Below are 13361 nucleotides of genomic sequence, written 5' to 3'. Positions count from 1 at the left end.
TGATACACAAGCTACGTGCCCGCTATGCAATACATGCAGGAAGCAGCTTGAAGCTATCTTCTTCTTCTCCTCTGGGTTTCTCCATCTAACCCTATTCTCTCTCACACCAACCATCATATCTTCTCTCACCAAGTCCATCAAACTCCTGGTTTGCAGTTCCACCTTCAGCAACCTTCAATCCAGATCTTCAACATGCTTTGGACATGAACTGAGGAGTGTTCATGTCCAGGCCATCACAGTCATCACTTTTTCTCGGGCATACATGTCCTGCACCCCTGTGACAAATCCTTCTTTTCCTTTTGGCTTTTCCCTTCAGTGAATCCACCTTCTCCATCCAACCCTATTCTTCTCTTTGCTCTTGCTCTAGACCTCCAATTCCAGCATCTACCTATCCACTCTCCCTCCACTCTCCATGACCCAACCATCTCTGACCTTCTCTCCAAAGCATCTAACATGTGTCGTCCCTCTGATGGACTCGTTCCTGATCCTCTCCATCCTGGTCGCTCCCAAAGAGAACCTCAACATCTTCATCTCTGCCACCTCCAGCTCTGCTTCTCGTCTTTTCTTCAATGCCGACGTCTCCAAACCAAACAGCATCGCTGGTCGTTACGACTTTCATCGCTAACGAAACCCTCAAAACTGAACGTAGCTCAATGCTAAACACGTTAGCATGTCTCTTTGAACTTTAACCTGAAGTTTACAGTCGTGACAGTGTAATGCAATGTCATCGGTGACATCACCATGGCAACAAGCTGTGGCATTGTGGCATTTTTGTAAGTTTTCCTGCCCCCGCAGAGCCACATGTTTTATTTTTATTTTCTTTCTTTTGAGACCAGAAAACGGCAGATCTGAGCTCTCGGGTTCCCGCACCACCATCGAAAATTTAAATCCGGGGTTGTTGTTTTTTTTTTCCCGTCTCTTTGCTCGCTCCTCGCTGTTTATTCGCCACTCGCTGTCAACATAAAAAAAAAAAAAAGAAAGGAAAAAGAAAACTGCTGGAACTCACTGGGAAGGCGTTTACACTCAAACTTTTGTGGGACGTGTCGCTTTGATTAGCAGAAACCTAAATTCATGAAAGCGCCAGAAAAGTAGAATAAGAACGCTGCTGTATATATATATTTTTCCTCATTTATTTATTTACCCCCTCCCCCATAAACGTCAAAAGTAGGAAAAAGAAAAAAAATATAAAGTTTCGCCGGGTCCAGGACGCCATGGAAACCCCCGCAACTTAATGTGGAACGTTGCTTTTTTAGTTTTTTATTCAAAGGGACATCATTCGAGAATCGTCAGCGCCTCGTGCGTCAACGCTCCGGGGCTGTGTGTGTGTGTGTGTGTGTGTGTGTGTGTGTGTGTGTGTGTGTGTGTGTGTGTGTGTGTGTGTGTGTGTGTGTGTGCAGCCGGGAGATGAGCCGTTTAGGAGGCGGCGGCAGCCATAAGAGAGAAGGTTAGTTTTAAGTTACACAGACTCCAGACGTTGCGGTTGAAACGCCTGGGGGTTGGCGAGGGGGCGGGGCTTCCATGGGGGGGGCGGGGCTTCCATGAGCCCTTGAACGCACCGCCGCATGTGCCGATCGGATCTCAGACGGACGACGGCGCTTCACAGGGGCGACGTCGCGTCGATGAAGACTGTTGCCATGGCAACAGAACCAAACCCGACCTTCCACGAGTTAGCGACGGTGAACTTTAGCATCGACCGAACGCGACCCTGAGCGCAGCGAATGAACGGGAAGCTACGTTTGAAACTTTCAGATGTTTTTTTTTTTCGGTCTTCCCAGTTCGGGCGTAGCCGTTAGCGTGGATTCAGTTAGCGTGAGGTTCCTCCGCTTTGATTGAAAGCGCCACCGAAACTGAACCGCGAACCTTCTGGCTTTTAGCTTTCAGCTATTAGCTAAATGATAACGATCACGTCCTCAGAACAGCTCTGGACCGGGCAAACGCCGCTAATCGGGGATTCCCGATAATCCCCGCTCGGCGGTTTAATCCCTGCCGCTAAGCTACGAGCTACGCCGTTTGACGTGCGTCATCTTATATATGATATATATTCATAAATTCAATAATATTTTCATCGGGAGCTTCCACGTCCGATGGCGAATCAGGTAGAGGCTAGCGGGGGTTTGCGCGGTGACAGCCGCGGCTAATCGATATCAAAAAAGCCGGCAGGAGTTTGCAGGGAGGCCGGCTGTCGTTCAAGCCGACGTCGTTCTTGAATAGCCGCGTTTCTGGGTTGAAACACAAGCGCACGTCAACGCCGGCGTCGGCTGATTCTTTTCTGTTTCTTTTTTTTTTTGTTTTATCTGCCGCGGCGCAGCAGGGGAGTGAGCGCCGGAGAGCCGGGAGCTGTCTAGAATAATGTCGACTTCTGGCGGAGTGTGTTCATGTCGCGGGTGCAGGGGAAGGACTCCCGTCTGCGTTTGAGACGCGTTAGCCGTCGCTAATGGCCGAATTAGCGGCTGATAAATCATTCATGTGTTCGCTGTAACCGGATTATTTTCGGGAACCTTAAGTAGGTTTGTGTTTTTGTTCTTTTTTGCTATGATTCCGCATGCTTTTCATTTTATATCTTGTTCATTTTATCTATTTTCCTTCTTATTATTGGCATTTCATTTCAATTTCTCCGACTGCGTGGGTCATAAATTTGAATTAGCATGCGCTAATTGTCTGCTATATCTGCAAAAACAAGCTAGGAGTAAAACATGTGTTTTCATACGTCGACCGCGTTAGCTCAACATTAACGTCGCGTCGTTTTTTTGATGCGCTACGACGAGCTCGCTGCAAGAGCGTCGTGGAAAAGCGCCATTTTTAGCAAAACGTATTCAAATAACTCCGCAGTAAAAGGCGCTAGCCATGCGCTTTTTCTTAAAGTCAATCTGGAGCACGCTCAGTCGACCCTGTACGAACCGTGGGGAGACGACACGCGACGGCCAGAGATGTAACTCCAGTTCGGATTCTCCGTAATAAAAAAAACGCATGACATTGGCACTTTGGCGCCCCCTATTGGTGATATGTGGTACTGCGCCCGAGAAGTGACCGGCAAACTTCGCCACCCCCGACTCTTTTTCTAACTTTTTTTTCCCTCCTCGCCGCCCCCGCTTGACGCCGACGGTGCTGTCGGGGGCCCCCGGGGGTTATTATGGGCTGTAATTTCAAAAAGACCGTGGCAATTGTAGCCCGGCCCGCGGTGTCGGATGGCGATTGTCCATGCTGCTGCTCGCCGGTGTGACTTTTCAGCACACGCTTGCGTGACGGGCCTATTTGCAGATGACCCCAAGAGTTTTGGGCGCACAATGAACTCCACACACACACAGACACACACACCGCCTCCGTGCAGATTTGTGCGTTTGTAAGCTATGCATCTTTTAAACAGGTGCCTTTCAAACTTATAGCAGTGTAATGTATCCCAAAGGGTGTCTTACTGTGGATATGTCCCCCTCCCACACACACACACACACACACACACACACCCTGGAGGCCACAGGAGAAGGGGAACCATTAACACACACACACACACATATATACACAAACACACATGCCCGCGGGAGTGAAACCCAATCACCCATCGGTGCTGATATGTGTCCAGATAAGTAACTCTCGCCCACACACACACACACACACACACACACACACACACACTCACACATGGAGAGAAGAAAGTTGGGCTTTGCATTTGGAGGGGAAGTGAGGCGTCAGGGGTCAAAGGTCACCCGGAGGTTATCGCCAGGTTGCATCACGTCTGTCGGAGCAGCGGGTTTAGGTGTCGACTCCTGTCGGCGGTAGATTTGCGTTCCTTCCTCCTCCTCCTCCTCCTCCGGTCGTCTTCCTCCGGTTTCTCCTCCACCTTCGCATTCCATCCCCTGACATTTCCAGGTTCTTCCCTTCAATCCGACGTCAACGCTTCTTTTCATTCGGAGTTGACTGCCGGTTCATCGCGGACCGCCGGAGCGTCTTCCGCGAAAGGCGGTCTTTTAAGGGCATTTTTTTTTTTTTTTTTTTTTTGCAAAGAGCCGCCCCGGCAAGATAACTTTCTCTGAATTGAAACAAAAAAAAAGAAAAGCAAAAAAGGTGCCCTTGAACGGGGGAAAGCGAGCGGAGTTCCACAGGAGGGCTGAGCGGCGTGTCGACGACGCGGCAGGATTTGATGTGCGCGTTTGAAGTGTCTTTACGAGCGAGGAGTTTGTGCTCCGACTCGGAATCGAGCTAAGCCCGTCTTAAAGCGGGAGGCCTGCGCTCCTCTTCCTCGCTCAGGGGACGCCGCCTTTCATTTTCCCTCCGCCGGCGCTCCGCGAGGCATACTAATCGCCTCAAAAGCACCGGCTCCGTCTGAGAGGTTGCCTGGGAGCGTCGCCGCCGTCCGAGAGGCGACTTTCACCCGCGTCCGATTTGGAGTTTTCCGACCGTTTGCTTTGAGAGTGAAGATCCAGCTCGGTGAGCGTTGGACGCTCGCTAGCTAGCTAGCTAGCTAGCACCAAAACAAATCCCCGGAAAAGCGCGAGCGAAGCCGTGACTCGTCCGTGAAACGATGGAAAAAGTGTTTATCGGAGAGATTCGGAAGACTCGTTCGGAGTCGGTTGGATTGTTTTGAAAAGACGAGCGGCTTCGCTTCGTCCGTAAATAGCGTTTAAAGATAAGATAAGAACAACTTTATTTATTAATACATTTAATATTAATATTAATTAATTAATCAATTAATTAATTAATTAAAAAATAATAGTTATTTAATCGATTATTAATAAATTATTTTATATAATAATTAATTATTTTAATAATTAATTGATATTATTAAAATTATTAACTTTATTTATTCCGGAGGAAATCGTTGTGCTGGAGTTTCAAGCAAAAAGAATCACAATAATAGATGATAGTAGGAAGGAGGGAGAATAAGAAATACAATAAAATATAAATTGTAATTGTGATAAAATGTTAATTGCTATCAAGTGTTTTAAGGTCTTAAGTGTAAAGTCTAAAGTGTAGCACAGCTACTCTTAGCATAGCATTGTAGCACCAAATCAAAAATTTATTTCTTCCATTTTATTCAGCATTTATGATCTATAATATACATTTTTCTTTTTTAAAAATGAAGCCGGGGACCGGAAAGGATTTATAATGTCTCGATTCATCGCAGCATTAAATGTGCGGCCAGGGAATGTAGTTAAGCACCTTAACATTCTCTTTTACGAGATTAAATAAACTTTATTGATCCTCAACGGGGAAATTCTTCTGTCAGAGCAGCGAAACAGTTATACTGTCAATAAATATGAAAACAAATAGAGACAATTAGAAGATGGACAAATAAATAGACGGTCAAGAGAACAAAAACATCATCAAGAATGGACAAAAAACAAAAACAGCAATGGACATGAACAGAGTGACAGTAAAAAACAAAAAGAAACTGGATGTGGATGAAAAGTAATTATAAAAATAAACTTATACCAGGTAGTGGATGAGATTCATAGCATTTCAGTTCATTTTAACGGGAAAATTTCATTTTATATCCGCGCAAATTGAGCTCCGAAGGCGTCTCTGTGTTTACATTCACCGCAGGAATAAAATACATTTTCTTTTTTGTAACTTTTCACCAAAATTCCCATCAACGTTTGTCGGTAATATAAAAATATAAACAGATAAAAAAAAAATAAACAAATAAAATAAAAACGTTTAAAGCAAATTTCTGCACAACGTTTGGACCAAATAATCCGTTCCCAAAAATCCAACCGTCGGTCCTTCGCCGCCTCTTCTGCTGCAAAACGTGACGTCAGCGTGGCGTCGCCGTGGGATACGCCGACCCGCCGTCAACTAAACCGGTGTAGATTACATCAAATAACGGCGGGGCGAGCACGCGAGCAAGTCCGAACCAAAAAGTCCTGTCTGTTTTCACGCCGGTTCCTGCAGAACGGAGCGAGCGAAGCGTCCAGAACGCTGTTTTTCTGTTTTGGTCCGGCGGGCAGGTGGAGAAAACACCAGCTGCCGGCGCTGTCACCGCAGATGAATAATTCATCAGCCAACAGGTGGCACCAGACGTACAATCACATGTGTCGCTTCTATGAAGAATCTAACACATGCAAGCCGGAGGAGCACACACACACACACACACACACACACACACACACACACACACACAGTGTACTGGATGTACCAGCCAAGTGTCCTTCATAACATGTTACATAACACCTGCAGCACATGAATCAGTGTTTGTGTTGTACGTTGGACTGCGGGGAATCTTCTGTCCTACATTTACGCTCCTTGATGTTCGGATGCCCCTCGCCGCCTCGCCGCCTCGCCGCCTCGCCGCCTCGCCGCCTCGCCGCCCCTCCCGGCGCCGTAGAGTTTGCAGCCGAGCCCGCCGCTCCTCTCTTTTGTCAAAAGGCGAAGGAGAAAACCCATGGAAATGGATCCGGGGAGTGTGTAAGGCGAGGCGCTATCAAGGGGTTTCCCGTGATGACGGCGGCGCTCGCGCAGCTGGCCGCCGCCCCCCCCCCCCCTCCCGCCCGCCCGCCCGCCCGCCCGCCCGCCCGCCCCCACGCTCGCCCTCTATTTCCAGAACCGACTCTTAATCCCCGCTGGAACGCAAAGAAAGGGGAGCCACCCGTTCGGCGGCGCTAGCTCGGAGTAGATGGTGAGCGTCGGACGCTCGGGTCTGGAGGCCGCTACGTCAGCGGCGACGGAAGGTAGGACGCGTGTGAGCGCGCACGTATAATCGGCGAGGTCGTCCGGTCACCGCCCGGACACGAACGCCACGGATTGGTGTTTCACGCCATGCAAGGAGCTAAATTTAAGCTAATGTGGCGATCAAAGGTTGATTTTTTTTTTTTTTTTTTTTGTCCCCTCTTCCCTCCGCCCTTCAATCACTTTCCCGCGTGGCGTTCGGGAGGCAGGTGGGCGTCCGGGTGCAAATTGAGCCTTCCTTCATGGCGCCGAGGCCTTGAACTTTTCAACCCGGCGCCGCCGCTTTCATTTTTTGGGAAAAAAAAAAAAGTTCCCCCATCGCTCGGGACGCCGGGCGTCACGCTGGATTCTGCAGAAATTTGAATGTTAAAAAAAAAAAAAAAGGATGCCGAAATGGTGCAGGACTTTTTCCAGCGGACGCCGGCGATGGCGGGCGGCGGCGGCGGCGGCTCGGAACATTTCAATCACGGAGAGCGTGATTGGCTGCAGCTCCCGGCTGAGGAGGAAAAAAAAAAAACATACATGTGGCAATTTTTATTATTTCTCTCCTTAACTTTGAAGCTTTTGGAGAATTAAATATTTAAGGCCTGGTGGAAATGTGAGAGCGAGGGATTCCAGAAGTGTGTGTGTGTGTGCGTGCGTGTGTGTGTGTGTGTGTGTGTGTGTGACTGGACTTGCAGAAGCTGCAAGTGTCCCTGCAAGTGTGTGAATGAGAGGGTGAATGGAAGGATATCAGTGATTGACAGCTGAGCCCCGATGTCCGGGTCGACTGGATGAAGCCGATGGATAGATGATTGATTGATTGATTTGATTGATTGATTGATTGATTGATTGATTGATCGAATGCATGAATGAATGATCTTAAAGCTAGCAGCCTGCAGCCTTGAATTCCTCTTTATGATAAATGAAGTACGGCAGGATTAAACTTCTGCTGCAGTTTCCCAACCACGTACTGTAAACACACACACACACACACACACACACACACACACACATACGTGCACCGTCTGGCCGTCGTGTAACCGCATCCCTGGCGCAGACACAAAGAAAACGTCCCGGCTTCCTATAGTAAGGGAGCTGCGTCCTCGCCGCTATATGAAGCGTCTCGAGCTTGTGTGTGTGTGTGTGTGTGTGTGTGTGTGTGTGTGTGTGTGGTAATTTAATCAAAAGCCATCCGGCTACATGAGCCCCCTGCTCCGTCTGTCACCCCGGGTGCCGTGGGTGTGTTCGTCTGCGCTCGGCAGCCCCGGGCCTCCTCACCCGACCCCGAAACTCCCCTCGCTAGCTTCCCTCCGCCCGCTACGCTAAAGCATATAAGGCTAATATACACCCCTTCTTAGCATGTAGCTACTTATTACGATGACCCCCCCCCCTTTTTGGGGGTCGGGGGTCAAAGAGGGGTCACGTTCAGAAGTTGTATCAAAAGACAAAGGCGGCGTTTGAAGTCGGACCCGGGGCTCCGCTCGCCGCCGCCGCCGCTAAAACAAACGCCGCCTCCTGTTCCGCTGTTGAATTTTGCATCGGCGTTCACGATGCAACTTTGACTTTGTGTGTGTGTGTGTGTGTGTGTGTGTTGTTTTGTTGCAGCTGAACTCGCCGATGAACTCGGTCAGCAGCACGGAGGACATCAAGCCGCCGCTGGGCCTGAACGGCATGATGAAGGTTCCCGCCCAGCCCTCCGGGACGGCGCTGTCGCTCACCAAACACATCTGCGCCATCTGCGGCGACCGATCCTCAGGTGAGTGTGTGTGAAAACACACCCTTCGGAAAAAAAATCAAAATGCAAGTCAGTTTTATGGTCACACACACACACACACACACACATATACATGTGCTTGGCCGCCGTATGAGATTTCGCGTACAACAGTAGGAGGGAATTTGCAATGATCTCATTTTTTTATCTATTTTTTGAAATTAATTTTAGTTTATTTTTACTTTTCTTTCTTCTAGACTCCCGATATTTCATCACAAAAAAAAAAAAAAACAAAAAAAAAAAAATTCAAAATACTGCAAAAAAAAAAAGAACAATAAATTGCGAGAAACGAATGACAAAAACAAACCTGCGGTCAGTTTTAAGTTGATTATTCATTGTCATTGTAAACAAACACACACACATGCTTGGTCACCTTATATAATATGTATAAATGTAATAATATACACAGTTATTACATATATAATGTGATAATATTATAATCAGAGGGACATTACATTTGCGCCTGAAATATTAACATCTTTATATAGTCGTAGGTAGATTTAGGTGCTTTTTGTATAATTTTTTTGTGTAGAGCTTTTAACTTGCGTGAACATACAGTTTTTTTGCATTTCTATATATATACATATATTTTATAAATATATGCTGATGATATTCCTATATATATATATATATATACACATATATATATCATTTTTGTGTATAATTATAATTATATTTTTTTTATAATTTTTTTGTGTATAATTAAAAAAGAAGCAGCGTTTAGGTAACAGGAACATTCATTGTTTTTTCTGCATATCTATACAGATATAGAAATATACGCTGACGATACTCTGATATATATATATATAGAAATATTTATACATTTTTTTGTGTATAATTATAATTATATTTTGCAACTTTATATTTATCTTTATATTTTGCTTCATAACTTTTTGTTTAGCATTATAAAAGAAGCTACTTTTTTAGTAACGTGAGCATGCATATTTTTCGGCATATCTATATAGATATATAAATATACACCGAGGACACTCAGATATATACAAATATCTGTATATAGATATCTATATAGATAGATGTATATATAAATATGCATAAAAACCAACCCCCTGCTCCAGGACTGCAGCTGGCAGAGCGGAGGAGGAAACCTCTTGCACGAATTCCGCGGATCCTGGTTTATAATTTAGCGTTGAATTGCGTCCTACCAAACATTTGGGTGGAGAAGGAGGGGGGAACGCCGCCGCCGCCGCCCTGCGTCCTGCTAAAACCGACACTCCAACCACTCAGAGAACCTCCGGAGAAGAAGATGCAGATAAACTTAGTCGGTAAAGCGCCGACCGCCGTGGCAGCTTCACCGCGCAGAAATAGAAAGGTTTTCCTGGAGGGACAACAGTCGGCGGAATTCCTGCCCCGGAAAAGTCTTTGGCCAAACGGAGGCCGAGGGACATGAAAGAGCGGGAGATCATTTGGCCGAGGAAATAAAAATAACATTAAAATAAATGTGTCGCCGTCCCGCGAACCCCAAACTCTGGGTTTTTCATCGCGATGGAAAAAAAATGAAATCAAACGTCGGGGTTTAAAGACGACCTCGTGCCTGACGAGGTCACGTCGTTTCATAATAATACAATAATAATAATAATAATAATAATAATTACAATAATAATCATAATCATAATAACCATAATATTGCAATTTCCTTCGGGATTAATAAAGTTGTTCTTATTCTTATTCTTAATAATCATAATAATAATATTTAATTATTATAATTATTATTATTATTATAATTATTGTTACTGTTATTATTATCTTTATTATAAGTATCTTTATTATAATATTATTATTATTATTATTACTATTATTATTGTTGTTGTTGTTGTTGTTGTTGATGTTGTTGTTATTATATTATATAATATATAATTATATAATAATTATTGTAATTATAATGAATATCATTATTATATAATAATAATGATTATTATATTATATATAATATATAATAAATAGGGCTAGGGTTATATATATATATATAATATTATTATATATGATATATAATACTATATAATATAAAATTAATAATCACAATATGAAGATATTTAATGTGAAAACAAGTCATTTGTTGATTCATATTGTTTCAGATCCATTGATTTTAATTATTATATTTGTATTTATTTGTAATATTTTCTCAAAACCAAGATGTCCATAAATACTTGTTAATTATTATTACAACATTTTGTTCCAAGAAATCAGTCAGAAAAACAGGAAATTTAAGATTCAAACATTCATCCATTGAATATCTAAACCGCTTTCCTGACATTAAGAGTCGTGGGGGGATTATTTTATTCTGTGATTTATCTATTTATTTTTTAACATGTTTTTTATTTATTTTCTTTCTATGTCAGGTGAATTAACAATTAAGGAATTCTTCAATAAATATTTTAGATTTATATTTCTTTTTTAAACACCAAAAATCAATGAATCACAGTTTCATTTGCACACTATTTTTTGTTACCAACTGTATTCTATGAAGTTGGTAATCCAGCTCCCTGGTGCGTCCGAGTCTCACCCGTAATCCAGATTATTCCACGCCATCCTACCGTCAACGATCACGTGAGGAACCAAAGCATTGATCGCGTATTGATCCCCGTCCATGTATCCATTTCCTCCGCCGCATCTCTGATCGTGGAAACTATTTCTCTCGCTGTTCGCCGACGACACTCCGATATTTCTCTCTGGACGTCGGCGGGATTATTTTCTCATTCCCGCGCTCGATTCAGCGGCGGCTTATTTACGGCAGCAGAAGTCGTACTTCTCCGAGACGCCGTGGATTCGGACCAGGTGTCGGGTGTCTGATTTATCCCCCCCTCCGCCGCCGGCGTGTCCGGGACGCCGCCGTGATTGAGGGCGCCGTCGGACCGCCTGACACATTTTTGAAACAATCGGGAAGTGAAATTTAGATTCCCAACTATAAATTAGCTCGGTTCCCCCAGACGCTGATGTAGCTGCAGATGTTCTACATATTTCACCGTTTCCTTTTTTGATATAAATTACTAGTTACGGTTTCCACGTCGCCCCCCTCGTTCTTCTGAAAGTCCTGGTTCCCGAGGAGGTCCTCGGACGCTCAGGAGAACCTTTGTGAGTTCCCTCGATCGGACGCTTGAAGCTCGGCGTAACCGCGGTATCGCAACACTCGTCCGTGTCGGTGGAGGTTCTGGGTCGTCCAGGTTACGGTGAATTCTTGTGGAAATCTTCTTGTCGTGGCGACTGGACTTGAAAATGTTGAAGAGCCAGAAGCTTCTTCAGTTCCAATAACCAGTGGGGTTCTGGTGGCTTGTTATGACTACAAGTGTAGTACTACAAGTGACACTTGTGGCACTCTTTGAGTACAAGTACCAAGTACCCAAAGAGGTTTGGGGCGTCCAGCTGGTCAGTACCTCAAGTAACTCTTGTAGTACTTTTAGAATACAAGTACCAAGTACCCAAAAAGGTTTGGGGTGTCCAGCTGGTCAGTACCTCAAGTGACACTTGTGGACCTCTTTGAGTACAAGTACCAAGTACCCAAAGAGGTTTGGGGCGTCCAGCTGGTCAGTACCACAAGTAACACTTGTAGTACTTTTAGAATACAAGTACCAAGTACCCAAAGAGGTCCTGGGTGTCCTGCTGGTCTAGAAGGTTGTTCTTTCCTCACAAGGCAACGTCTTGACCCACTGAAACTAACCATCTCTTCGGGAGGAGTAGACTAAGAAGCTTGATGCCTCAAAACAAGTTCTTGGACCAGCCGGACTCCTCGGTTCTCCACGAGTCTTCATTCTATCACACCAGGGTTCTCCATGTTCTGCCTCCTGGTTGCTCGCCGTGTGGAGTCTCCTTGATCCCCTGCCTTGTTCCTTTTAGATATGGAGTGCTCATGTTCTTCTGCCTTGTTCTCCTTCCTGGGTTCTTTCCACGTTCTCCATCTCCCTCCTGTCCGAAAACAAACATCAGCAGGTCCAAAAGCGACGAGATGGTGAACATTTGGACGTCGACCCGTCCAGATGAAGCCGCGCTTCGGATCCTGAACGGGTCGTTTCTCCGGCACCGACGTCACGGAGAAGATCGGAAGTCGCGCACGGTGTCTGGAAGTCGGGCTTCTTCGGTTCAGGGAGTTTTAGCTGTTTCAGATGCGAACCGAGGACAATGGAGTGGAGTCTCCATGTTCTCCTGGAACCTGGAGGTTCACTGGTGACACTAAGTTGTCCAGATGTGGGACTGAAAGCGTGAATGTTGCGCATAAGGCGCAGGATAAAACATACGGAACACAACCACATATTAAATCACTCGTCTTCCAAGATGGCGAGCGTTTCTTTGGCGGTTGCTGCGAGATGCTAGCTGGAGAGACGATGCCTTTCCATATAACAGCAGCACCAAGAAGGACCTCTTTGAAGGTCACCCATGTCCACGTCTTGGAAATGGACATGGAAATGGACACGTGCAAGGAAATTTACAGCTCTCGGGTTGAGTGGAATCAAAAGCCGACAAAAACAAGCTTAAAAAGCAGGAACCTCCACCTCTTGAAGCTGGAGGGTCAAACTCATTGTCACCGACGGCCACATCAGCTAAATGGTCGCCCTCAAAGGGCCACATGGAACGCTAACAGTATTAATGTCAAATAAATGGAACTAAATGTTAAATGACTCTGAATGCATGACTCATTCAAATCCAAAATGTTAAACATGCATTTGCTTAGAAGTAACATTTCAGACAATTTGTTGTTTTTTCCGAAAGGCAAACTTTAGCATACTTAGCTCCGACGTAGATTTTACTCTTTACAAAAACCTCGGAACACAAAAGACAAACCGCTTTTTCTCCTTGAAGCACAAACATGTACAGCTTTCTTGAAACTTCGATCGCAACTTTGTTGGCATTTATGTGGAGACGCTACGATCTGACGTCAGGTCGCCGCCACTTCCTGGATAACACGATGGGAAATGTAGTTTCTGGTCAATGCACGCGT

The 13361-nt window shown here is 45.2% G+C and overlaps 1 protein-coding gene across 2 annotated transcripts in view; it reads left to right on the top strand.

Annotated features, from left to right (window-relative positions):
* rxraa (retinoid X receptor, alpha a) overlaps window positions 1–13361 on the top strand; it is a 108943-nt gene that overhangs the window by 74312 nt on the left and 21270 nt on the right. For both annotated transcript variants that reach the window (XM_086170908.1, XM_086170907.1), the window contains exon 4: window positions 8248–8398. In XM_086170908.1, coding sequence (XP_086027034.1) covers window positions 8248–8398 — 151 coding nt within the window. The remainder of the gene's footprint in view (window positions 1–8247; window positions 8399–13361) is intronic.

This window comes from Fistularia commersonii, chromosome 23, assembly GCF_037954325.1.
Source record: "Fistularia commersonii isolate RoL2024-O1a breed Wild chromosome 23, RoL_Fcom_v1.0, whole genome shotgun sequence".
Classification (NCBI taxonomy): Eukaryota; Metazoa; Chordata; class Actinopteri; order Syngnathiformes; family Fistulariidae; genus Fistularia; species Fistularia commersonii.
This window is presented reverse-complemented; position numbering and strand designations above follow the sequence as displayed.